This window comes from Lucilia sericata, unplaced genomic scaffold (genome assembly GCF_015586225.1).
Source record: "Lucilia sericata isolate MDLA Ls3-8-SP2 unplaced genomic scaffold, ASM1558622v1 Contig002073F_arrow, whole genome shotgun sequence".
Lineage (NCBI taxonomy): Eukaryota > Metazoa > Arthropoda > Insecta > Diptera > Calliphoridae > Lucilia > Lucilia sericata.
The window spans coordinates 32,596-60,472 of NW_023995926.1; the positions used below are offsets into that span (position 1 = coordinate 32,596).

The 27,877-nt window shown below is 32.6% G+C and overlaps 1 protein-coding gene across 3 annotated transcripts in view; it reads right to left on the bottom strand.

The window, feature by feature from the left end:
- LOC119613341 overlaps positions 1 to 27,877 on the bottom strand; it is a 62,669-nt gene that overhangs the window by 26,303 nt on the left and 8,489 nt on the right. For 2 of the 3 annotated variants that reach the window (XM_037969359.1, XM_037969360.1), the window contains exons 2-7: positions 27,508 to 27,681; positions 20,422 to 20,795; positions 19,840 to 20,012; positions 15,453 to 15,506; positions 12,258 to 12,404; positions 11,545 to 11,674 (exon numbers count right to left, since the gene is read on the bottom strand). In XM_037969359.1, coding sequence (XP_037825287.1) covers positions 11,545 to 11,674; positions 12,258 to 12,404; positions 15,453 to 15,506; positions 19,840 to 20,012; positions 20,422 to 20,795; positions 27,508 to 27,571 — 942 coding nt within the window. In that variant the 5' untranslated portion in view covers positions 27,572 to 27,681. The remainder of the gene's footprint in view (positions 1 to 11,544; positions 11,675 to 12,257; positions 12,405 to 15,452; positions 15,507 to 19,839; positions 20,013 to 20,421; positions 20,796 to 27,507; positions 27,682 to 27,877) is intronic. The other variant, XM_037969361.1, reaches the window with a different exon arrangement.

Genomic DNA, 27,877 nt, shown 5'->3' on the forward strand with positions numbered 1-27,877 from the left:
TGTACATTTTCAAATTCCCTTTTCCTATGGCCACAATACTTGTGTGTATTTACAGTTTCTTTTTTGCAACTTAGTTACTTTTTATGTAGAAGAGTTTCAATTAAAATTTAATTGAAGCAACATCATTATGATTGAACAAAAAATAAAACCTGATTATTGTATTTAGCAGCATGTATAAAGAGAGAGGAAATGAAAACTAAATTTACAGAATATTATTACTGTGTAATAGGGATGCCAAACGGGAATTCCCGATTCCCGAAAATACCGGGATTTTCGGGATTTGAAAGTACCGAAAACCGGGATTTTAAAAAATGTAATCCCGGGAAATTTCGGGATTTTAAAATCCCGAATTTTTAAGTATTTTTCCGCTATTTTATACATTATAAAGTACTAAATAAGAGAATTTAAAAAGTTTTTGGACTTAAGATGACTCTACTAACTTACAAGCTGAAATATCAAAAAAAAGTAAGAGTGCTATATTCGGCTATGACGAATATGCTTTTCTATAAACATCAGGGTGATATTACTCATCAAATTTACTGATAGGACCTTATATGAGAGGTAGGGTGAATCATTGACCGTTTTTATAAAATTTTTCATAATTTTTTTAGACCAATTTTGGTTCATACACTTTCCGGTAGGAAGATTTACGTTCCTATAAAAGTTTCTTAGCTTTTGGCGAGTAAGAAACTTACTTATCTCAAATTTCATCTCTACACTCGTACTTGTAAGCCAGTAATGAGCGTTAAAGTATTTATCTGGATGGGACCTTATGTAGGGGTAGGGTCAATTATGGACCGAAACACATAAAACTTGGTAGAGAGATTTTGACTCGCATGAAACATATGTGTATCGAATTTCATCGCTATACTCGTATTTTTAAGCCAGTAATGAGCGTTAAAGTCATTTTTTTAACGGGGCCTTATATGGGGGTAGGGTCAATTATGAACCGACCCACATAAAATTTGGTAGAGAGGTTTTGGCTCGTCAGGGATTTACGAATATCAAATTTCATTGCTATACTAAATAGGCATAGATACTATCGGATATATAAAAATAACAAGTACGAAATTATAGGCGGGCGAGGCCGACCATATAACCGCATACACCAGTTATGAGAGTAAAATGTAATTTAGTTTTCATAATAAAAGTATACCTCGCCTCCGATATATTCTAGCACTTTATTGTTAAAAAACTATTTTTCTGAAATATGCTTGGGGGAAGGACGCCATCATATGAGTCGATCCTCATAAAATTTGGAGGGCGAATTTACGGTTACATAAAATGTTTTATGCTGAATTTCATTGCGACAGTTCTCTTTTTAAGCGAATTGTGGACACTAATTCTTTTTTAAAGCTGTGTTTTGTATGGGGGCTCGGATCAAAAGCCCGATCATTTCAAATTTCATCAGCGTATTTTAGGAGAGTATAAAACAAAAGCACTACTCCGGAGAAACCCAATATACCATCCCACAGTGGGGCAGAATGGAAATTTTTTGGAAATAAATCTGGCATTTCTAAACGGCTGATCCGATCGGGATAAAATTTGGCATGAGCGTAGCCAAGGAGTATTCGAGTTTAAGTTTTGAAGATGAACCCCCCAGATGCCCCAGGGACGGAGCTGTGGCGGCTCAAACTAGGGTACCTACGACATGTAAAATTTTTAAACTCGTGCCATTTTTTTGTTTTTCACCCAAATACAAAGATTTTTATATTTTGTGAAAGCGCTCGACGAGATCTTGAAAAAACATGCTTGGACATACTACTTATCTCTTATAATATCCGAGTTATAGGCATTTAAAAATTTAGTGATACAAAATTTACCATACCTTGGTCCGCCTTTTTTTGAATACCGGGCGTAATTTTGGACCAAATGGACTCAATTTTTTCTTGTTAGTTAGACAACAATTTCCAATAATATACAAAAAATTTCAGATCAATATCGTTTACAGATCCAAAAATATACGTTTTTTAATTTAAAAATTCAAAAATTTTTAGATTTTTGGCGTTTTTTTGCCAAAAATGTGTCTTAACTCTTTTATTAATAAAATAAAATTTTTATTAAGAACATATAACAATTTTATAGTTTTCTAAAAGGTATCTTTACGCAGAACGCTTTGGCGTAAAAAACTAGTCCTATTTTTTGAAAATGTTGCCACTGCGTCCTTCCGAATATGACCTATTTTTTATCAAAACTTCAACTTTGGGCGACATGTTCTAAAATCCCAAAGCTGGGATCAGAAAACTGAAAGCAGTTCTGGAAACCTCAATATGTTTTCTATTTACTCCAAAAGTATTTTCCCAGCCCTGAAAGAAATGTGGACCCTATGGGCAAAAAAATAAAAAATCCCATTTTTGGGATTTTCATTCCTATTTTTGGGAATTGCGGGATGCCCTTTGACCTTTTCAATTTTTTTTGTATATTCTTATTTGAAATGACAAATTTAACAAGCGTTGAAAATTTCATTGAGTTTTGTTCATAAATAAAGATTTTGTCATATATTACATATTTGTTTAATTTCTAAAACTATGATTTATATCAAAATTTTAATAGGATCGCAGATAGCTACAACAATTTAGTCCATATTTATCCCTTAATATAATTTTTTAGTTAGATATGGAAATTCTCGACCCTTTACAAAAAATTTCAAGCCAATATCTTTATTACATTCAAAAATATGTTCATTTAAACCTGTGTCCTTTAATTTCATCTTTTTCATATTTTAGTATTAAGTATGACAGAACATACATTTGGTGTTGAATAAAATATTTGGACAATTTTTAAAAATTATTTAGTTAATTATTTTATTATAATATTGTATATTAAATAAAAAAAATTATAATTTTATTATGAGCCACGCACAACAACACCTAAATCACCCCACACAAATTACCTTTCCCGCCCACCGAAATATAAAACACAATTTAATACAATATCATCAGTTAGTATAATAGCTTTTTTTATTTGAACTATTTATCTTAAACATAATACAATTAATTCTTACAACCTACTTATATAGTTAATTCCTAACACTACTTATTTTCTATAAAATAATCTGTCATATCGGTATACATATCCAGAAGGTAATATAAGTCCTTTAAATCTTCCTTGTTTTGAGATGATAGAGTTTCATAACAAATCCATCTTTTTCGCATAGTTGAAAGAACAGGATCAGAAGATAGAAGTAAACTATTAAAAATATCTTCATTCTGTGATTGCCTGGAGCATTTTCTTGAGCTGAATAGTTGAACATGCTTAAAATCTCGATTCCTCGCTTCCTGGGCTTCTTCTGTTAACTCTCCAAGTGGAAGAATATTCGATTCAATTATTATTTGACCATGACACAATACTTTGTGTACTGTGTTAGTTCCCTCCATGGATACAGAGATACAAGTAATTTAGAAATTTCAGATGTGTATTCCCCAAATTGATTTTCATTAATTTTATGTTTACTATTCAGTGCCATTAAAATAGTTTTAACTCTTCGAAGCAACTCCTTGTCGATTCCAGTTATTTTTGAAGTAATTTCAAAATCACGAAAAAACCTTCTCGACGTATTACCGTCATTTGTACTACCGCAACTTGAAAGTGGTTTGTCGATGTTTAATCCCATCTGAACTTTAAATTCTTCTTGGATTCTGCTTTTTTTCGCAGCTCTCAGTTCTTTCAATTCTTCATTATTTTTTGTTGATTTAGTAGGATAGTTTGTTTTTTTTTTTCCTGGATCGCCTTGTATGATGGTAATATATTGTGTCCTTTTTCATGCAGAGCTTTTCTTAATATTTGGTACTTATTTCGACTGAGACCCAGTTCCAACATAAGCGCTATTGCTTCCTCTTCAGTAAAATTTGATTATGATGTTGGAGTTGGTATACTTTCCACAATTCGCTTAAGTCGTTTTGGTGATGCATTAGGAAGAATAGTTGCAATATGTACGACATCCATATGTTGGTTTTCCTTTTTCAGCATTTCGTTAAATGTATCAGCAATTTCCTCATTTGAGATTGAAAAAAGTTTTTGTGTGACCCTCTTTTTTTTTTTACCTTGAACATAAGTCTTCGTATGACTTGCAAGGCGCTCCTATTGATGTGTTGTAAGTTGAGATTTCCGTAGTAGTTTCCATCCAACTACAAAATTTTAATCGAAATTTCTTTTGATTTCCATCCACAGACTTACTTTTTACATCAAAAAGTTTTAAAAAGTTTTCAATTTTTGATATGCCTGTTTTGTCTACTTTTCTACTATATGTAGTTTTTATATAATTTGAAATGTCTTCAATTCTTTCTAGCCCTTTTGAAGATATACTCCATAAAACGGAACACAACTCTTCGTACTTTAATGTAATCTTCATTGTAGATTTATTAAATATGGTACTTAAAATCTGAGAAGTTTACTTATATACCAATTCTTGTCATTTCCGATACAGGTATTCCAAAGTAAAAAATTACGAATTGTCTACCTATTAACATTTAGGACTATATTACTATAACCTGTAATTCAGTCATTGATATTTCTTATTAGTGAATGAATCGAAATTATCATTACCTGTACATTTTTACCTACATGATCATAAACGAAACAGAACGAAATGATCTGTCGAAAAAATTTAGGTAAAAAATAGTTATAAATTTTTGAAAATTTAAGCATAATAGGACCTTTCAATTATAAGGATAAGCAAACAAATAGAAAATAGGTAAATATAAGATTTAAATATGTGCTGTCATACTTAATACTAAAATATGAAAAAGATGAAATTAAAGGACACAGGTTTAAATGAACATATTTTTGAATGTAATTGAGATATTGGCTTGAAATTTTTTGTAAAGGGTCGAGAATTTCCATATCTAACTAAAAAATGATATTAAGGGATAAATATGGACTAAATTGTTGTAGCTATCTGCGATCCTATTAAAATGTTGATAGTTTTAGAAATTAAACAAATATGTAATATATGACAAAATCTTTATTTATGAACAAAACTCAATGAAATTTTCAACGCTTGTTAAATTTGTCATTTCAAATAAGAATATACAAAAAAAAATTGAAAAGGTCAAAGGGCATCCCGCAATTCCCAAAAATAGGAATGAAAATCCCAAAAATGGGATTTTTTACTTTTTTGCCCATAGGGTCCACATTTCTTTTAGGGCTGGGAAAATACTTTTGGAGTAAATAGAAAACATATTGAGGTTTCCAAAACTGCTTTCAGTTTTCTGATCCCAGCTTTGGGATTTTAGAACATGTCGCCCAAAGTTGAAGTTTTGATAAAAAATAGGTCCTATTCGGAAGGACGCAGTGGCAACATTTTCAAAAAATAGGACAAGTTTTTTACGCCAAAGCGTTCTGCGTAAAGATACCTTTTAGAAAACTATAAAATTGTTATATGTTCTTAATAAAAAATTTATTTTATTAATAAAAGAGTTAAGACACATTTTTGGCAAAAAAACGCCAAAAATCTAAAATTTTTTGAATTTTTAAATTAAAAAACGTATATTTTTGGATCTGTAAACGATATTGATCTGAAATTTTTTGTATATTATTGGAAATTGTTGTCTAACTAACAAGAAAAAATTGAGTCCATTTGGTCCAAAATTACGCCCGGTATTCAAAAAAAAGGCGGACCAAGGTATGGTAAATTTTGTATCACTAAATTTTTAAATGCCTATAACTCGGATATTATAAGAGATAAGCATGTTTTTTCAAGATCTCGTCGAGCGCTTTCACAAAATATATATATATTTGTATTTGGGTGAAAAACAAAAAAATGGCACGAGTTTAAAAATTTTACATGTCGTAGGTACCCTACTTTGAGCCGCCACAGCGCCGTCCCTGGGGCATCTGCTACGCTCACGCCAAATTTTATCCCGATCGGATCAGCCGTTTAGAAATGCCAGATTTATTTCCAAAAAATTTCCATTCTGCCCCACTGTGCATCCCTACTAAGGGTATAAAAAGGGCAATAAATAGGCATTGATACTATCGGATATCTATAATGGAAGTCAACCTGTCAATAAGATGGCGAGAAGATAATTCCCTTGGTTAGTTAACACGAGATATAAGGTGGAGGAGATATAGGTGCAGTACAGGTGCTCTATGTAGCCTCGTATGGATCCCCATTACACATACTATTTAAATATTATTTGGAAACCATTGTAAATTTGGATATCATGGGTATTATTTCAGGTTTTATTCTACTATTCAGTGCCTGGGATGGAAAGATTTTTATTCTAAGTATGTACTTTGAATTAATTTGTTTTTCTTTTCACAAAATGCTTATTGGAAAGTAAACACCTACTAAGAGTATTCATATTGCAATATGAAATAAAACATTTTATTTTTGTCGGTAAATTATTAAAATTTTTTGAATTTTTTTTTATATTTTTCGGGATTTAGAAATCCCGAAAATCCCGGGATCCCGATATCGGGATTCCGGGATTTATTTAAAAATCCCGAATTCCGGGATTTCTAAAAACCAGTCCCGATTGGCATCCCTACTGTGTAATAACACTTCAATTCACAGTAGACATGCTGAGAATGGAATAGGAAAAATAGAATATTGACTCGACTATTAAATTGATACTGAGACTAGCCTATAGATAAGAATATAGACTAGACCTTATACTATATTATAGACTAGACTATAGAATACACTATACTATTCCAGCTCCGTTGTAGACTAGACTAGACTGTAGACTAGACTATAGACTAGACTATAGACTAGACCATAGACTAGACAATATACTAGACTATAGAAAGTTTTACTTCAGTTCTGGTTCTGCTCTAGTTCTGTTCTAGTTCTGTTCTAGTTCTGTTCTAGTTCTGTTCTAGTTATGTTCTAGTTCTGTTCTAGTTCTGTTCTAGTTCTGTTCTAGTTCTGTTCTAGTTCTGTTTTAGTTCTGTTCTAGTTCTGCTCTAGTTCTGTTCTAGTTCTGTTCTAGTTCTGTTCTAGTTCTGTTCTAGTTCTGTTCTAGTTCTGTTCTGTTCTGTTCTAGTTCTGTTCTAGTTCTGTTCTAGTTCTGTTCTAGTTCTGTTCTAGTTCTGTTCTAGTTCTGTTCTAGTTCTGTTCTAGTTCTGTTCTAGTTCTGTTCTAGTTCTGTTCTAGTTCTGTTCTAGTTCTGTTCTAGTTCTGTTCTAGTTCTGTTCTAGTTCTGTTCTAGTTCTGTTCTAGTTCTGTTCTAGTTCTGTTCTAGTTCTGTTCTAGTTCTTTTCTAGTTCTGTTCTAGTTCTGTTCTAGTTCTGTTCTAGTTCTGTTCTAGTTCTGTTCTAGTTCTGTTCTAGTTCTGTTCTAGTTCTGTTCTAGTTCTGTTCTAGTTCTGTTCTAGTTCTGTTCTAGTTCTGTTTTAGTTCTGTTTCTAGTTCTGTTCTAGTTCTGTTCTAGTTCTGTTCTAGTTCTGTTCTAGTTCTGTTCTAGTTTGTTCTAGTTTGGTTCTAGTTTTGTTCTAGTTCTGTTCTAGTTCTGTTCTAGTTCTGTTCTAGTTCTGTTCTAGTTCTGTTCTGTTCTAGTTCTGTTCTAGTACTGTTCTAGTACTGTTCTAGTTCTGTTCTAGTTCTGATCTAGTTCTGTTCTAGTTCTGTTCTAGTTCTGTTCTAGTTCTGTTCTAGTTCTGTTCTAGTTCTGTTCTAGTTCTGTTCTAGTTCTGTTCTAGTTCTGTTCTAGTTCTGTTCTAGTTCTGTTCTAGTTCTGTTCTAGTTCTGTTCTAGTTCTGTTCTAGTTCTGTTCTAGTTCTGTTCTAGTTCTGTTCTAGTTGTGTTCTAGTTGTGTTCTAGTTCTGTTCTAGTTCTGTTCTAGTTGTGTTCTAGTTGTGTTCTAGTTCTGTTCTAGTTGTGTTCTAGTTGTGTTCTAGTTCTGTTCTAGTTCTGTTCTAGTTCTGTTCTAGTTCTGTTCTAGTTCTGTTCTAGTTCTGTTCTAGTTCTGTTCTAGTTCTGTTCTAGTTCTGTTCTAGTTCTGTTCTAGTTCTGTTCTAGTTCTGTTCTAGTTCTGTTCTAGTTCTAGTTCTGTTCTAGTTCTGTTCTAGTTCGTTCTAGTTCAGTTCTAGTTCTGTTCTAGTTATGTTCTAGTTTTGTTCTAGTTTTGTTCTAGTTCTGATCTAGTTCTGTTCTAGTTCTGTTCTAGTTCTGTTCTAGTTCTGTTCTAGTTCTGTTCTAGTTCTGTTCTAGTTCTGTTCTAGTTCTGTTCTAGTTCTGTTCTAGTTCTGTTCTAGTTCTGTTCTAGTTCTGTTCTAGTTCTGTTCTAGTTCTGTTCTAGTTCTGGTCTAGTTCTGGTCTAGTTCTGTTCTAGTTCTGTTCTAGTTCTGTTCTAGTTCTGGTCTAGTTCTGTTCTAGTTCTGTTCTAGTTCTGTTCTAGTTCTGTTCCAGTTCTGTTCTAGTTCTGTTCTAGTTCTGTTCTAGTTCTGTTCTTGATCTGTTCTAGTTCTGTTCTAGTTCTGTTCCAGTTCTGTTCTAGTTCTGTTCCAGTTCTGTTCTAGTTCTGTTCTAGTTCTGTTCCAGTTCTGTTCTAGTTCTGATCTAGTTCTGTTCTAGTTCTGTTCTAGTTCTGTTCTAGTTCTGTTCTAGTTCTGTTCTAGTTCTGTTCTAGTTCTGTTCTAGTTCTGTTCTAGTTCTGTTCTAGTTCTGTTCTAGTTCTGTTCTAGTTCTGTTCTAGTTCTGTTCTCGTTTCTGTTCTAGTTCTGTTCTAGTTCTGTTCTAGTTCTGTTCTAGTTCTGTTCTAGTTCTGTTCTAGTTCTGGTCTAGTTCTGTTCTAGTTCTGTTCTAGTTCTGTTCTAGTTCTGGTCTAGTTCTGTTCTAGTTCTGTTCTAGTTCTGTTCTAGTTCTGTTCTAGTTCTGTTCTTGTTCTGTTCTAGTTCTGTTTTAGTTTTGTTCCAGTTCTGCTCTAATCAGTTCTGTTCTACTTCAATCCTAGTTTAGTTTTGGAGTTTTTCCCAAGAGCTTTTATTTTTTAAATTATGAACAATCAACACAATAGTTATTCAGGTATGCTTAGTAAAATAATAAAAAAATGATTGAAGTTGGAGGTGTTTTTAAGCTTTTCTATTTCTAAAAATATATTTTCTTTATTTTTATTTCGTGTTCGAAAAAAATACTTATTTTGGTAACCAGCGATTTCTTTTCCTCATAAATATATAAAAAGCTTAAAAATATTTATATTTAACAAATGCAAACAACAAAATGCATGTGACATGATTTCTAAAGAAATAAAATAGAAAAGTAAAATATAGGTTAACACAACACATACATAAGTAAATACTCCTAAACTATAGTACTGTATTTCATACTTATAAAACGTGCTGTGAAAAATTCAATAGAATATGTACTTACTTAAATTTCACAAGAATTTTTTTTGACAAATATAAAATTATTTAACAAATAAGTTGTTTTAACAAATTCATTACAATAATTTAAATGTGTAAAAATCACCAGCTGGCTTAAATTACAAAATATCCATTTATAAAGTTAAGCTGATGTAAATGTCAAAAAATATTTGCATTACACGTACGTTTTTTTTTTTTTTCTTTACCTGAATTTTAAATATTGATCACTATTTTATGTTATTAATTTCATCAAATAAAATAGAATAAAATGATACATGTTGGTCTTTTCTACTATATACCTCCAAAAAAAAGTTCATTTTTTTTTGCCCATGAAAACTGCACATTTTAAATATTTATTGTGTGAAAATGCCAGATGATCTGTTTAAAATATGTCAAAATAATAAAGAGTCAAATGAATGAAAACTACTGCATATGCAGGTAGTTTTTGTTAAAACTTTACAAATCGCATAATTGTTCTCAAAAACAAAATAAAACAAATGTTTTAAAACTATTGAATAACAAACAGTATAGATTACAACATATTTTAAAAATGGAAGTTTAATGGTAGTGAAATTCTGTTCGACATTATATTGAAATTTCCCAAATTTTTTTTATATCATTCTACTATGGCAACAAATTTGATGTAATGGGCACTATGGTAGTAAATTGTGAATTTCTCTTTAAAATATTTTATATTTTTCTATACAAAAAGAACAACTTCTTTGCCAAACAATATTCATTGTCACTTATTTTAGTAATTTAATATTCATAAATTTTGTTTTTGCTCTCACAAATGTGTCATAAAACTGTGAAACAATGACAATATCTGCACTCAAAAATATATTCATAAATAAATTTTATTTTTCTATCTTTTAAATAAATTTGAGTTCATTTCCGCATCAGTCCTGGTTATACTCTTCGCCATCGTGAGAAGGTTATAATAAGTTTGTCATTCCGTTTGTAATTTCTATAATATAATTCTCCGACCATAGCGGAGTCGATGAAGTTATGTCTGCCTGTCTTTCTGTCTGTCTGCCTGCCTTTCTGTCTGTCTGTCCGTCTGTATGTATGTTGAAATCAATTTTCTGAAATTCCCACATACCTTAGGGATCCAAATCTTCAACACTTCTATCAAACATGTTTGCGACAACTCTCCTATTTAAAATCAGCAAAATTCATTCATAAATAACGGAGATATGAGTAAAAATCCGAGACAGCTTCCTAAATTTCTAGTTCTGTTCTAGTTCTGTTCTAGTTATGTTCCAGTTATGTTCTAGTTCTGTTCTAGTTCTGTTCAGTCTTTCTAGTTCTGTTCTAGTTCTGTTCTAGTTCTGTTCTAGTTCTGTTCTAGTTCTGTTCTAGTTCTATTCTAGTTCTGTTCTAGTTCTGTTCTAGTTCTGTTCTAGTTCTGTTCTAGTTCTAGTTTCTGTTCTAGTTCTGTTCTAGTTTCTGTTCTAGTTCTGTTTCTAGTTCTAGTTCTGTTGTTCTAGTTCTGTTCTAGTTCTGTTCTAGTTTCTGTTCTAGTTCTATTCTGTTCTATTCTAGTTCTGTTATAGTTTCTGTTCTAGTTCTGTTCTAGTTTGTTCTAGTTCTGTAGTCTGTTCTAGTTCTGTTCATAGTTCTGTTTCTAGTTCTGTTCTAGTTCTGTTCTAGTTCTGTTCTAGTTCTGTTCTAGTTCTGTTCTAGTTCTGTTCTAGTTCGTCTAGTTCTGTTCTAGTTCTGTTCTAGTTCTGTTCTAGTTCTGTTCTAGTTCTGTTCTAGTGTTCTAGTGCTGTTCTAGTCTTGTTCTAGTTCTGTTCTAGTTCTGTTCTAGTTCTGTTCTAGTTCTGTTCTAGTTCTGTTTAGTTCTGTTCTAGTTCTGTTCTAGTTCTGTTTCTAGTTCTGTTCTAGTTCTGTTCTAGTTCTGTTCTAGTTTCTAGTTCTGTTCTAGTTCAGTTCTAGTTCTGTTCTAAGTTCTGTTCTAGTTCTGTTCTAGTTCTGTTCTAGTTCTGCTCTAGTTCTGTTCTAGTTCTGTTCTAGTTCAGTTCTAGTTCAGCTCTAGTTCTGTTCTATTTCTGTTCTAGTTCTGAGTTAGTTGATATTTTGTATACATTTCCATGGTCTTTAAGTAGCTTTTCTTTATCAATAGAAATAACAAGAAATTATTTCTCACTTAAGCATTCATTTCGCCATTCATTAAAAATGTATTTAGAAAATAATTAATACGGTACAAGTTTTAAGTAGTAAAAACAACACTTACCACCAACTCTCTGTCGGATATAATTGTGCCAAATGTTATCGACATTACTGGACCCATTAGTGGGGAGACCAACATGGCGGCGGTAATATTTGGTGCATTATTTTCCACTAAACCCAATGCGGCTAAAGAGCTACAAAATGTGAAACCAAACACACACACAGACACTTAGAAATAATTAAAAATTTAGTATACGTATAGTAGAACAAGAACAGAAAAAAGTAAAACATTTAAATGCAGAGATGTAATCGTTAAGTGTTTTGAAAAGAACATTTTAAGCACAGACATTTTCTATAGCAGCAGAAATAAGTAGTCTGTTAACCATCCAACCAACCGACCGACCAACAAATAATTAAAAATGCAACATTTAATACGATCAACATGAAAATCATCTGTCTATAAACCACAGACATCAGTACACAGGAACAACAACAATATCTAAACATAAATACTAACAAAACAAACACACTTACAATTTAAAATACCACCACCACCACATTACCAACATTCACTATTATAAACATGTCTAAACATGCATGTGGCAAGTGGTATGTTCGATTGTAAATAGTTTGCTATAACAAAAATTTAATTTCATAACATGATGGCTCATGGTTTCCTTTCATTACGCTAAAACAAATTCTGAAGAGTTAGAAAAGCAGGTAAAACAAGTACATGTTGTTAGTAAGCAGTGCAATGACTTTGGGGAAACTACTTACTCGGCTGTCACTATTAGTAATAAATAATCGAAGGATAATGAACCACCAGAACGTACACCATCAACAACTTGTTTGACAGTGAGTTTCGATTTAATCGATTCCACAAAATTATTCCATTTGGAGAGTTCTTCGCCATCCATAGGGTCGCTGGAAAAAGAAAAAAACAAAATACAGATAAAATCGAAAAGAATAAGTAAATAAATTAAGGGAAGAAAATGATGCTTCTATTGTTAATTGTACAACTGAACTAGAACATAACTAGAATTGAATTGGAACTGAACTAGAAATGAACTAGAACAGAACTAGAGCAGAACTAGAACTGAACAAGAAGGGAAATAGAAGAGATTTAGAATTATATTAATTGTTGAACTGAACGAGAACTGAACAAGAACATAACTACAATTGAATTGGAAATGAACAAGAACAGAACTAGAAAAGAACTAGAACAGAACTAGTACAGAACTAGAACAGAACTAGAACAGAACTAGAAAAGAACTAGAACAGAAACTAGAACAGAACTAGAACAGAACTAGAACAGAACTAGAACAGAACTAGAACAGAACTAGAACAGAACTAGAACAGAACTAGAACAGAACTAGAACAGAACTAGAACAGAACTAGAACAGAACTAGAACAGAACTAGAACAGAACTAGAACAGAACTAGAACAGAACTAGAACAGAACTAGAACAGAACTAGAACAGAACTAGAACAGAACTAGAACAGAACTAGAACAGAACTAGAACAGAACTAGAACAGAACTAGAACAGAACTAGAACAGAACTAGAACAGAACTAGAACTAGAACTAGAACTAGAACAGAACTAGAACAGAACTAGAACAGAACTAGAACAGAACTAGAACAGAACTAGAACAGAACTAGACAGAACTAGAACAGAACTAGAACAGAACTAGAACAGAACTAGAACAGAACTAGAACAGAACTAGAACAGAACTAGAACAGAACTAGAACAGACTAGAACAGAACTAGAACAGAACTAGAACAGAACTAGAACAGAACTAGAACAGAACTAGAACAGAACAGAACAGAACTAGAACAGAACATAGAGCAGAACTAGCACAGAACTAGAACAGAACTAGAACAGAACTAGAACTGAACTAAACTGAAACTAGAACGAACTAGAACAGAACTAGAACAGAACTAGAACAGAACTAGAACACGAACTAGAACAGAACTAGAACAGAACTAGAACAGAACTAGAACAGAATAGAACAGAACTAGAACAGACTCAGAACTAGAACAGAACTAGAACAGAACTAGAACAGAACTAGAACAGAACTAGAACAGAACTAGAACAGAACTAGAACAGAACTAGAACAGAACTAGAACAGAACTAGAACTGAACAAGAAGGGAAATAGAAGAGATTTAGAATTATATTAATTGTTGAACTAAACTAGAACTGAACAAGAACATATCTACAATTGAATTGGAAATGAACAAGAACAGAACTAGAAAAGAACTAGAACAGAACTAGTACAGAACTAGAACAGAACTAGAACAGAACTAGGACAGAACTAGAACAGAACTAGTACAGAACTAGAACAGAACTAGAACAGAACTAGGACAGAACTAGAACAGAACTAGTACAGAACTAACAGAACTAGAACAGAACTAGGACAGAACTAGAACAGAACTAGAACAGAACTAGGACAGAACTAGAACAGAACTAGAACAGAACTAGAACAGAACTAGAACAGAACTAGAACAGAACTAGAACAGAACTAGAACAGAACTAGAACAGAACTAGAACAGAACAGAACTAGAACAGAACTAGAACAGAACTAGAACAGAACTAGAACAGAACTAGAACAGAACTAGAACAGAACTAGAACAGAACTAGAACAGAACTAGAACAGAACTAGAACAGAACTAGAACAGAACTAGAACAGAACTAGAACAGAACTAGAACAGAACTAGAACAGAACTAGAACAGAACTAGAACAGAACTAGAACAGAACTAGAACAGAACTAGAACAGAACTAGAACGGAGCAGAACTAGAACTTGTCCTTTCTAAGGTCTCTTCCTCAAAATTCCTTGTTCAGTTCTTAATCATATCTTTGTTCAAAAGAACGCATAAGTTTATTCCCCCAAAAATTCAATACCATTTTCCAACACACACAATCATTGCCTTTTTCCTTACTCCCGCTATTTTTTTAATACATTTCAATTGGAAAATTTCAATGGCAATTTTCTAAAGTGGCTGTTTCTATTTGAAGTCTTTCTTATTTTCGTTGCTGGTTGTTATGCAAATTTTCCTATTTCTAACAACCCAAAACATAAAATTCACAAAAGCTGCTTCTTTATTTATTTTTTCTTCTTATTGTGTGCAACACATCCCGCCTTAATAACACATTGTTGCTTTAACACTTTATTTAACACAATAAAAGTAAATGTCAAATGTCGCCTTCAACAATAACAGCAACAGCAGCAACATCATCAACAACTAAAACAGCTACCAGGAACAATGACAACAAATAGGGGAAAAAACAACTTATTGCCCTTATTTTCAAATACAGATCAATGGTTGCAAGGACATCAAGGTTTCCTAGAGTACAGTGGCTGTTGGTAAACACAATGCCAAATGCTAGAGACTTGTCTTGTCTTTGGTTCGCTTACACTATCACTGTTCTTTCTGACGCCTGTATTTGTATATTTTTTTCGTCTTTTACATTTTAAATCCTTTGTTGCTCGAAATATAAGAAAAATATTACGAAATGTATTTACATTTTACAATTTCAAAACAACTGCCACGCCTTTTAGCCACAACTACTTTTATACAGAAAAAATATATATTTTATACTTTTCATTTAATGTTGTAATGCGGTTGTATTTTATTTTATTACATTTGTAGACAAGTGGAAAAAAATCGGAAAAATTCCTTTTACATTTTGTTTTTCTGTTATCAGTTCTTAAACAATTTTAATATGGTATTTAGTATATAGAGTTTATTTTTTCTATTTTTTTCCTACTTTTAGTATTTCGGTTTTTGTGGTTGTGTTTATTTTTACATCTTGTGTTAAGGAGCTCATTGGTTTTGATGTGAGGTTTTTTGTGTTACATGTAATGGAAATCGTGGAATGTTTTGTTGCTTCGTTACTTTATATTTTATTATTTTTGCAAAATTAATTTATTTTATAGTAAGAGTTTTATGTGGTTTTTCAATTTTCCCTTACCTGTAATCCTCTGCAATGGTTAAGGCATCATAGCTTACGCTGCAGGGTAAAACACTGCAAAAGTATGGAATTAAGGTTTTAAGGAAGGAGAAGTAGAGAAAAAATAAGAAATTATTAAATTAATGTTGTATGTGTTGAGAATTTAAATTAATGTAAATACTTTTGATAAGGTTTATATTTAGTGGTAAATTTAAATCCAAGTTAATTTCCCTATACCTTTCAATCATCTTAGTGTTGCTAGCAGACCTATTCATACCACTAATTTAGCTTAGTTTAGTTTTAGCTCACTTCTAGTTCAGTTCTATAGTTCTTTTCTAATTCTGTTCTAGTTTTGTTCTAGTTCTGTTCTAGTTCTGTTCTAGTTCTGTTCTAGTTCTGTTCTAGTTCTGTTCTAGTTCTGTTCTAGTTCTGTTCTAGTTCAATTCTAGTTCTGTTCTAGTTCTGTTCTAGTTCTGTTCTAGTTCTGTTCTAGTTCTGTTCTAGTTCTGTTCTAGTTCTGTTCTAGTTCTGTTCTAGTTCTTTTCTAGTTCTGTTCTAGTTCTGTTCTAGTTCTGTTCTAGTTCTATTCTAGTTCTGTTCTAGTTCTGTTCTAGTTCTGTACTAGTTCTGTCCTAGTTCTGTTCTAGTTCTGTTCTAGTTCTGTTCTAGTTCTGTTCTAGTTCTGTTCTAGTTCTGTTCTAGTTCTGTTCTAGTTCTGTTCTAGTTCTGTTCTAGTTCTAGTTCTAGTTCTGTTCTAGTTCTAGTTCTGTTCTAGTTCTGTTCTAGTTCTGTTCTAGTTCTGTTCTAGTTCTGTTCTAGTTCTGTTCTAGTTCTGTTCTAGTTCTGTTCTAGTTCTGTTCTAGTTATGTTCTAGTTCTGTTCTAGTTCTGTTCTAGTTCTGTTCTAGTTCTGTTCTAGTTCTGTTCTAGTTCTGTTCTAGTTCTGTTCTAGTTCTGTTCTAGTTCTGTTCTAGTTCTGTTCTAGTTCTGTTCTAGTTCTGTTCTAGTTCTGTTCTAGTTCTGTTCTAGTTCTGTTCTAGTTCTGCTCTAGTTCTGTTCTAGTTCTGTTCTAGTTCTGTTCTAGTTCTGTTCTAGTTCTGTTCTAGTTCTGTCTAGTTCTGTTTCTAGTTCTGTTCTAGTTCTGTTCTAGTTCTGTTCTAGTTCTGTTCTAGTTCTGTTCTAGTTTCTGTTCTAGTTCTGTTCTAGTTCTGTTCTAGTTCTGTTCTAGTTCTGTTCTAGTTCTGTTCTAGTTCTGTTCTAGTTCTGTTCTAGTTCTGTTCTAGTTCTGTCTAGTTCTGTTCTAGTTCTGTTCTAGTTCTGTTCTAGTTCTGTTCTAGTCTGTTCTAGTTCTGTTCTAGTTCTGTTCTAGTTACTGTTTCTAGTTCTGTTCTAGTTCTGTTCTAGTTCTGTTCTAGTTCTGTTCTAGTTCTGTTCTAGTTTCTGTTCTAGTTCTGTTCTAGTTCTGTTCTAGTTCTGTTCTAGTTCTGTTCTAGTTCTGTTCTAGTTCTGTTCTAGTTTCTGTTCTAGTTCTGTTCTAGTTCTGTCTAGTTCTGTTCTAGTTCTGTTCTAGTTCTGTTCTAGTTCTGTTCTAGTTCTGTTTCTAGTTCTGTTCTAGTTCTGTTCTAGTTCTGTTCTAGTTCTTTCTAGTCTGTTCTAGTTCTGTTCTAGTTTGTCTAGTTCTGTTCTAGTTCTGTCTAGTTCTGTTCTAGTTCTGTTTCTAGTTCTGTTCTAGTTCTGTTCTAGTTCTGTTCTAGTTCTGTTCTAGTTCTGTTCTAGTTCTGTTCTAGTTCTGTTCTAGTTCTGTTCTAGTTCTGTTCTAGTTCTGTTCTAGTTCTGTTCTAGTTCTGTTCTAGTTCTGTTCTAGTTCTGTTCTAGTTCTGTTCTAGTTCTGTTCTAGTTCTGTTCCAGTTCTGTTCTAGTTCTGTTCTAGTTCTGTTCTAGTTCTGTTCTGTTCTGTTCTAGTTCTGTTCTAGTTCTGTTCTGTTCTGTTCTAGTTCTGTTCTAGTTCTGTTCTAGTTTGTTCTGTTCTAGTTCTGTTCTAGTTCTGTTCTAGTTCTATTCTAGTTCTGTTCTAGTTCTGTTCTAGTTCTGTTCTAGTTCTGTTCTAGTTCTGTTCTAGTTCTGTTCTAGTTCTGTTCTAGTTCTGTTCTAGTTCTGTTCTAGTTCTGTTCTAGTTCTGTTCTAGTTCTGTTCTAGTTCTGTTCTAGTTCTGTTCTAGTCTGTTCTAGTTCTGTTCAGTTCTGTTCTAGTTCTGTTCTAGTTCTGTTCTAGTTCTGTTCTGTTCTGTTCTAGTTCTGTTCTAGTTCTGTTCTGTTCTGTTCTAGTTCTGTTCTAGTTCTGTTCTAGTTCTGTTCTGTTCTAGTTCTGTTCTAGTTCTGTTCTAGTTCTGTTCTAGTTCTATTCTAGTTCTGTTCTAGTTCTGTTCTAGTTCTGTTCTAGTTCTGTTCTAGTTCTGTTCTAGTTCTGTTCTAGTTCTGTTCTAGTTCTGTTCTAGTTCTGTTCTAGTTCTGTTCTAGTTCTTTCTAGTTCTGTTCTAGTTCTGTTCTAGTTCTGTTCTAGTTCTGTTCTAGTTCTGTTCTAGTTCTGTTCTAGTTCTGTTCTAGTTTTGTTCTAGTTCTGTTCTAGTTCTGTTCTAGTTCTGTTCTAGTTCTGTTCTAGTTCTGTTCTAGTTCTGTTCTAGTTCTGTTCTAGTTCTGTTCTAGTTCTGTTCTAGTTCTGTTCTAGTTCTGTTCTAGTTCTGTTCTAGTTCTGTTCTAGTTCTGTTCTAGTTCTGTTCTAGCTCTGTTCTAGTTCTGTTCTAGTTCTGTTCTAGTTCTGTTCTAGTTTTGTTCTAGTTCTGTTCTAGTTCTGTTCTAGTTCTGTTCTAGTCTGTTCTAGTTCTGTTCTAGTTCTGTTCTAGTTCTGTTCTAGTTCTGTTCTGTTCTGTTCTAGTTCTGTTCTAGTCTGTTCTAGTTCTATTCTAGTTCTTCTGTTCTAGTTCTGTTCTAGTTCTGTTCTAGTTCTGTTCTAGTTCTGTTCTAGTTCTGTTCTAGTTCTGTTCTAGTTCTGTTCTAGTTCTGTTCTAGTTCTGTTCTGTTCTAGTTCTGTTCTAGTTCTGTTCTGTTCTGTTCTGTTCTAGTTCTGTTCTAGTTCTGTTCTAGTTCTGTTCTAGTTCTGTTCTAGTTCTGTTCTGTTCTAGTTCTGTTCTAGTTCTGTTCTAGTTCTATTCTAGTTCTGTTCTAGTTCTTTTCTAGTTCTGTTCTAGTTCTGTTCTAGTTCTGTTCTAGTTCTGTTCTAGTTCTGTTCTAGTTCTGTTCTAGTTCTGTTCTAGTTCTTTTCTAGTTCTGTTCTAGTTCTGTTCTAGTTCTGTTCTAGTTTCATTCTAGTTCTGTTCTAGTTCTGTTCTAGTTCTGTACTAGTTCGTCCTAGTTCTGTTTCTAGTTCTGTTCTAGTTCTGTTCTAGTTCTGTTCTAGTTCTGTTCTAGTTCTGTTCTATTTCTGTTCTAGTTCTGTTCTAGTTCTGTTTAGTTCTGTTCTAGTTCTGTTCTAGTTCTGTTCTAGTTCTGTTCAGTTCTGTTCTAGTTCTGTTCTAGTTCTGTTCTAGTTCTGTTCTAGTTCTGTTCTAGTTCTGTTCTAGTTCTGTTCTAGTTCTGTTCTAGTTCTGTTCTAGTGTGTTCTAGTTCTGTTCTATTTCTGTTCTAGTTCTGTTCTAGTTCTGTCTAGCTCTGTTCTAGTTCTGTTCTAGTTCTGTTCTAGTTCTGTTCTAGTTTTGTTCTAGTTCTGTTCTAGTTCTGTTCTAGTTCTGTTCTAGTTCTGTTCTAGTTCTGTTCTAGATTTGTTTTAGTTCTGTTTTAGTTCTGTTCTAGTTCTGGTCTAACAACTTGCTCAAAAACTGCATTGAATTCCGCTAGCCATTGCAATTGTAACCATCATGGAATTATTTCATCTTTAATAAACTGAACTAAAACCATTTTGTTTTATCATACCTTAGTGCCTTTTAAAAATTGCTAAAATTTTGTTATTTATAATGTTTCCTCTCATCGAAAACTTTAACCTTTATGCCATCAACACTTCGGCATCATAAACAAAGAGTCCTTTAACACATGGCACAATTTTACAAAATGATAAGAATGGCCACTCAAGAGACAACCCTATTAAAACTAAATTTTTTTTTGGGTAAAAGTAAAAGAGCTAAAAAAAGAAAACAAGCAACTAAATAAAATGAATGACTTGTGCTCGTGTCTTTTAACCTGTTGTGGTACTTTTCTTAAAAAAAGACGAAAGGAGTGGACAAAAGTTGTATATGAAATTTTGTGAAAAAAAAATTACACTAGAACGTGGTTAAGTACATTACTTGGCAAGAATAAAGTGCAAACAAAAAATTGGTTAAAGAAAAACTTGTGGTATGAAGAAAAAAAATTAAAACTTACCTGACACTCGAATTCAATTTAGTGCCAATACCCAATTCTGTTAAACAGTGTAAAGTCGTTTCGCAAGGTTCACCTGATTGCAGTGGAAAGACAACATGATGAAAATATCCTTTCTTACTGGTAGTCCAGGTTACATGTTCAATTTCAAGTTTTACCAAAAGTTCTTCCAAAACCTGTATAAAAAAAAGAAATGAAAAAATAATTTGTTGTCATCAATAAAATGAAAATGTATTTCAATGGAAAAATTAATGGTTGCTTTAACTATGGAAGTGGAATTAAGATTATTTAAAAGCTTTAAAAAAGAAATTAAATTGTAATTGCTGTTAGAGCAGCTTTAAACAAAAAGATGATTAATTTTTGATATTGTTTGTTAAAGGAATTTTTTTGAGGACATCTTTTATATGCTTTGTTGTAGCAGAAGACTTTATAATGTCACGTCTACTATGAAATTCCTGCTTTATAAAGTCACTTTCATTTTTTTCCATTTCCTAAAAGAGCAATTTACTCGTACAACACTTAAGTATTTTTTAAAGGAATTTATGTTGTGTAACACAAATACCAACAAGATGATTTTGCACAAACCTTTTCCAAGGGCACTATGGCATTACCCTTTAAGTCCATCATAGTGTTAACATTATTTCCTGTTGCTGCTGGTCGATTATGTGCCCCACCCCTTAGACCAGCTGCACCACCTCGCCCGCCACCACCACGTGCTGCACCTGCAGGCACTCCAACACCTACTGCACGTCGATATTTAGGTGCATGCTTGTCACGTAATTCAACTTCAAGTCTTAGTATGGCGTTGTTATTTTCCGGAAGATTAATGTTTAGATTATTATTACCACCACCACCACCTACACCTGCTGGAACTCCCGGTATTACTGCTGCAGCAGCTGGTGTGGCAGTAGTAGCTATCTTATGTACCGGTATAGCTGGTGCCAGTTCTTGATTAGTACCTGTGTGTGTGAAACAGAAGAAACAAACAATATCATGAAGCCATAATATTTACTCTACCGACCATAAACTAACTGTTTAAAGGTTTGATTGTCTTGACACTTGTACAGCTATTTGTGTGCTTTCACAGTCATGTGTAAATAATGCGATTAATATCGATTGATTTGTGTACAAATTTCTTAGCCACAACAACGACAACATACCACAAATGTGAATAAATCTTGATGCTATTGATACAAGATTTAAAGCTAAAAATCATAATTGATTTGTCTAATAAAGTGTTAGTGAAGCTGATGAAAATGAATTCTTTAGCAAATCTCTAATAAACATCTTATTGCCACAAGCAACTTTTACCTCTCAACTAGTAACTTTGGTGATTAATTCTTTTGCCTAAAAACACACTTAACTAAATACAAAAATAACTAATCAGCATTAATAATCCTATTAGAAGTTTCCTAGTTATCTGTTATATTATTAATAGACGTGTTCATAAACATAATATATAATCTCTTAATACTTCCCATAATTTATTTTTTTTGCAATAATTTCATTTCCGGTCTTTATTGGCAACTGCTTATTTAATCATATGATTAAATCTGTCAAAGAAATCATGTTAATCAGTGACATGTTCGTACGCATAATATTTGTGTGTTTATCAATTATGAATAACTAAAATTATGGTAAATAGAAAAAGAATATTTATAAAGAAATAGGGCCAGAAATACGACTACTTATAAAACTACTAATAACATTACGAACAGGTTTAATAATGTTAATAGTTCAGTTCCAGTTTAGTTCTAGTTCAGTTCTAGTTCAGTTCTAGTTCAGTTCTAGTTCAGTTCTAGTTCAGTTCTAGTTCAGTTCTAGTTCAGTTCTAGTTCAGTTCTAGTTCAGTTCTAGTTCAGTTCTAGTTCAGTTCTAGTTCAGTTCTAGTTCAGTTCTAGTTCAGTTCTAGTTCTGTTCTAGTTCTGTTCTAGTTCAGTTCCAGTTCAGTTCTAGTTCAGTTCTAGTTCAGTCCTAGTTCAGTTCTAGTTCAGTTGTAGTTCAGTTCTAGTTCAGTTCTAGTTCAGTTCTAGTTCAGTTCTAGTTCAGTTCTAGTTCAGTTCTAGTTCAGTTCTAGTTCAGTTCTAGTTCAGTTCTAGTTCAGTTCTAGTTCAGTTCTAGTTCAGTTCTAGTTCTGTTCTAGTTCTGTTCTAGTTCTGTTCCAGTTCTGTTCCAGTTCTGTTCTAGTTCTGTTCTAGTTCTGTTCTAGTTCTGTTCTAGTTCTATTCTAGCTCTGTTCTAGTTCTGTTTCTAGTTCTGTTCTAGTTCTGTTCTAGTTCTGTTCTAGTTCTGTTCTAGTTCTGTTCTAGTTCTGTTCTAGTTCTGTTCTAGTTCTGTTCTAGTTCTAGTTCTGTCTAGTTCTGTTCTAGTTCTGTTCTAGTTCTGTTCTAGTTCTGTTCTAGTTCTGTTCTAGTTCTGTTCTAGTTCTGTTCTAGTTCTGTTCTAGTTCTGTTCTAGTTCTGTTCTAGTTCTGTTCTAGTTCTGTTCTGTTCTAGTTCTGTTCTAGTTCTGTTCTGTTCTAGTTCTGCTCTTGTTCTGTTCTAGTTCTGTTCTAGTTCTGTTCTAGTTCTGTTCTAGTTCTGTTCTAGTTCTGTTCTAGTTCTGTTCTAGTTCTGTTCTAGTTCTGTTCTAGTTCTGTTCTAGTTCTGTTCTAGTTCTGTCTAGTTCTGTTCTAGTTCTGTTCTAGTTCTGTTCTAGTTCTGTTCTAGTTCTGTTCTAGTTCTGTTCTAGTTTCTGTTCTAGTTCTGTTCTAGTTCTGTTCCAGTTCTGTTCTAGTTCTGTTCTAGTTCTGTTCTAGTTCTATTCTAGTTCAGTTCTGTTCTAGTTCTGTTCTAGTTCTATTCTAGTTCTGTTCTAGTTCTGTTCTTGTTCTGTTCTTGTTCTGTTCTAGTTCTGTTCTAGTTCTAGTTCTGTTCTAGTTCTGTTCTAGTTATGTTCTAGTTCTGTTCTAGTTCTGTTCTAGTTCTGTTCTAGTTCTGTTCTAGTTCTGTTCTAGTTCTGTTCTAGTTCTGTTCTAGTTCTGTTCTAGTTCTGTTCTAGTTCTGTTCTAGTTCTGTTCTAGTTTCTGTTCTAGTTCTGTTCTAATTCTGTTCTAGTTCTGTTCTAGTTCTGTTCTAGTTCTGTTCTAGTTCTGTTCTAGTTCTGTTCTAGTTCTGTTCTTGTTCTGTTCTAGTTCTGTTCTAGTTCTAGTTCTGTTCTAGTTCTGTTCTAGTTATGTTCTAGTTACGTTCTAGTTCTGTTCTAGTTCTGTTCTAGTTCTGTTCTAGTCTGTTCTAGTTCTGTTCTAGTTCTGTTCTAGTTCTGTTCTAGTTCTGTTCTAGTTCTGTTCTAGTTCTGTTCTAGTTCTTGTTCTAGTTCTGTTCTAAGTTCTGTTCTAGTTCTGTTCTAGTTCTGTTCTAGTTCTGTTCTAGTTCTGTTCTAGTTCTGTTCTAGTTCTGTTCTAGTTCTGTTCTAGTTCTGTTCTAGTTCTGTTCTAGTTCTGTTCTAGTTCCTGTTCTAGTTCTGTTCTAGTTCTGTTCTAGTTCTGTTTCTAGTTCTGTTCTAGTTCTGTTCTAGTTCTGTTCTAGTTCTGTTCTAGTTTCTGTTCTAGTTCTGTTCTAGTTCTGTTCTAGTTCTGTTCTAGTTCTGTTCTAGTTCTGTTCTAGTTCTGTTCTAGTTCTGTTCTAGTTCTGTTCTAGTTCTGTTCTAGTTCTGTTCTAGTTCTGTTCTAGTTCTGTTCTAGTTCTGTTCTAGTTCGGTTCTAGTTCTGTTCTAGTTCTGTTCTAGTTCTGTTCTAGTTCTGTTCTAGTTTCTATTCTGTTCTAGTTCTAGTCTAGTTCTAGTTCTGTTCTAGTTAGTTCTAGTTCTGTTCTAGTTCTGTTCTAGTTCAGTTCTAGTTCAGTTCTAGTTCAGTTCTAGTTCAGTTCTAGTTCAGTTCTAATTTAGAGAGTTAATCGTATTTTAGTCTACATTCCAAATTAAAAACATATTTAATCTTGAATTCTAATTTTTATAACATACTCTTAGGAGACTTAAAAGGTATTATTGAATCTTTTGTAGAAAACCACTTAAGATTTCGTTTTTAAGGCCAAAGAGTCATGTTCTTGTAACTTGGAAAATTTTCTATACACATAGTACCTTTTTTATAACTCATGAAAAATTAAGCATACTTTAAGGTGTTTCTTTATATTAAAATATATAGCATTCAAGATTTATGTATGTAGATTTTTTTTTCATTCATAAATGAAATAAAGTAAAATCTGCTAAATTACAAGTAACCTTGAAAATAACCTAAAATAATTTATGATGTGTACGTACTATTTTAAGGTTTATGTTGTTTCCTGTTAAGGACATCAAATCTGTTTTCCTAAGATAAATAACTTTTATGTTTAAGATTTTGTTGTTTTTCTCTAAATAACAAAAACAAAATATACATTAATCAAAATATGAGTTGTTTTAGTTAAGCGTTGAAGCATTCAAAATATGTTGTCATATAGGAGAAAAAAAAAAGAGAGAGCAAAGAATGTATCTGAAAATCTTAAATCAAACAACACCTTTTGTATAAACAAACATTAAAAATTACCCGACAACATCATATATCATAAATTTATCTTAAAAAGTGTAGCATACTTGTAGTAGCTTTCACATTTTTTTAATATTTCGAAATAAAATGAATTGTTTTCGTTTATGTTTAATATGATTTTTGACACAAACACTTGCTGGTACTTCATGCTACACACTCTTAAAGGGAAAAAGTTAAGGCAACCTTGTCAAATAATGATTTTGTAAAGATATTGATGGTTACATTATGTGGAGAGAACAGTGGTATTAGAAAAATGACAACAAATTTTATCTATGTTTTCGGGGTCAGTTTATTAAAGTGTCTGCTGTATTTTTATTTTAATACGAAGTTTCACTTGATGTCATCTAAACAATTATTGTTTTTGATAGTGTTGTTAAAACAATGATTGATATTGGTCATCTGGCAAGTTCAAAAATAATATACTTAAGTTTGTATACATAGTCAAGGTTATAAAATGATGTTAAAACGTTATAGATTATGGTCGAGTTTTTTATATGTGTATGTACATAATTTATTATATATAGTCTATAGTCTAGTCTGTAGACTAGACTACTATAGACTATAGACTTTATACTAAAGACTATAGACTAGACTATAGACTATAGACTAGACTATAGACTAGACTATAGACTAGACTATAGACTAGACTATAGACTATCGACTACAGACTATAGACTATAGACTATATACTATAGACTATAGACTATGGACTATAGACTATAGACTATAGACTAGACTATAAATTAGACTATAGACTAGACTATAGGACTAGACTATAGACTAGACTATAGACTAGACTATAGACTAGAACTATAGACTAGACTATAGACTAGACTATAGACTAGACTATAGACTAGACTATAGACTAGACTATAGACTAGACTATAGACTAGACTATAGACTAGACTATAGACTAGGCTATATACTAGGCTATATACTAGACTAGACTATAGACTAGACTATAGACTAGACTATAGACTAGACTATAGACTAAACTATAGACTAGACTATAGACTAGACTATAGACTAGGCTATAAACTAGACTATAGACTAGACTATAGACTAGACTATAGACTAGACTATAGACTAGACTACTAGACTAGACTACTAGACTAGACTATAGACTAGACTATAGACTAGACTATAGACTAGACTATAGACTAGACTATAGACTAGACTGTAGACTAGACTATAGACAGAACTAGAGACTAGTCTATAGACCTAGACTATACTGACTATAGACTAGACTATATACTAGACTATAGACTAGACTATAGACTAGACTATAGACTAGACTATAGACTAGACTATAGACTAGACTATAGACTAGACTATAGACTAGACTATAGACTAGACTATAGACTAGACTATAGACTAGACTAGACTATAGACTATAGACTAGACTATAGACTAGACTATAGACTAGACTATAGACTAGACTAGACTATAGACTATAGACTAGACTATAGACTAGACTATAGACTAGACTATAGACTAGACTAGACTATAGACTAGACTATAGACTAGACTATAGACTAGACTATAGACTATAGACTAGACTAGACTATAGACTAGACTATAGACTAGACTATAGACTAGACTATATACTAGACTATATACTAGACTATAGACTAGACTATAGACTAGACTATAGACTAGACTATAGAAAACACTATAGACTAGACTAGAGACCAGACTATGGACTATACTATAGACTAGACTATAGACTAGACTATAGACTAGACTATAGACTAGACTATAGACTAGACTATAGACTAGACTATAGACTAGACTATAGACTTGACTATAGACTAGACTAGATTATAGACTAGACTATAGGCTAGACTATAGACAACACTATATACTAGACTAGAGACTAGACTATGGACTAGACTATAGACTAGACTATAGACTAGACTATAGACTAGACTATAGACTAGACTATAGACTAGACTATAGACTAGACTATAGACTAGACTATAGACTAGACTATAGACTAGACTATAGACTAGACTATAGACTAGACTATAGACTAGACTATAGACTAGACTATAGACTAGACTATACACTAGACTATATACTAGACTATAGACTAGACTATAGACTAGACTATAGAATTGACTATAGACTAGACTATAGACTAGACTAGATTATAGACTAGACTATAGGCTAGACTAGAGACAACACTATAGACTAGCCTATAGACTAGACTATAGACTAGACTATAGACTAGACTATAGACTAGACTATAGACTAGACTATAGACTAGACTATAGACTAGACTATAGACTAGACTATAGACTAGACTATACACTAGACTATATACTAGACTATAGACTAGACTATAGACTAGACTATAGACTAGACTATAGAATTGACTATAGACTAGACTATAGACTAGACTATATTATAGACTAGACTATAGGCTAGACTATAGACAACACAATAGACTAGCCTATAGACTAGACTATAGACTAGACTATAGACTAGACTATAGACTAGACTATAGACTAGACTATAGACTAGACTATAGACTAGACTATAGACTAGACTATAGACTAGACTATAGACTAGACTAGACAATAGACTAGACTATAGACTAGACTATAGACTAGACTATAGACTAGACTATAGACTAGACTATAGACTAGACTATAGACTAGACTATAGACTAGACTATAGACTAGACTAGACTATAGACTAGACTAGACTATAGACTAGACTATAGACTAGACTATAGACTAGACTATAGACTAGACTATAGGCTAGACTATAGACTAGACTATAGGATAGACTATAGACTAGAATATAGACTTAATAATAGATTAAACTTTTATCTCATTTTCGTTGATTCTATCTATTTCTACTCAAATTTTATGACACTTCACATTTGCCCCTAAAAATATACTTTGATTTTTAACATCTCTGTCTAAGAAATAATTTGTCTAAATGAATAATTAAAAGACACTCAAACTGAGACAATAGGCAAAAACAACAAATGTTTTATATTCACATTATTAATTGCATTGTGGAATGGGTGGGTACGAAGGTTTCATTTCAATTAATTTCTTACATGTCTATTTATTTTATACATGCAGTATAATACATACCATAAATGAGCTCACGTTCAAAATTGGCTGTTGGCACTACAATTAAAAACACCACACCCGGCATTGTATACTCTTGCTTTCTCTTTTGCTATCACTTTGCAAACACTTACGATCAAATGCTGTATAAAACTCACACTTCGAACGCCTTAAGGTATGCTGTGACAAATTAAAAAGCTGCAAAAAAAGAATAAGTACATGTAGTAGGGAAAAATCTTAAAACATTTTTGTTTTTTTTTTTTTTTTTGCTCATTTATATTAAATAATTTTTACATGAATACATGTGTAGGTATAACATGCCTATACATATGTATGTAAATATGTTTTTATGTTTTATTTATATATGTTTTGCATACATTTTGTTTGCCAGTTA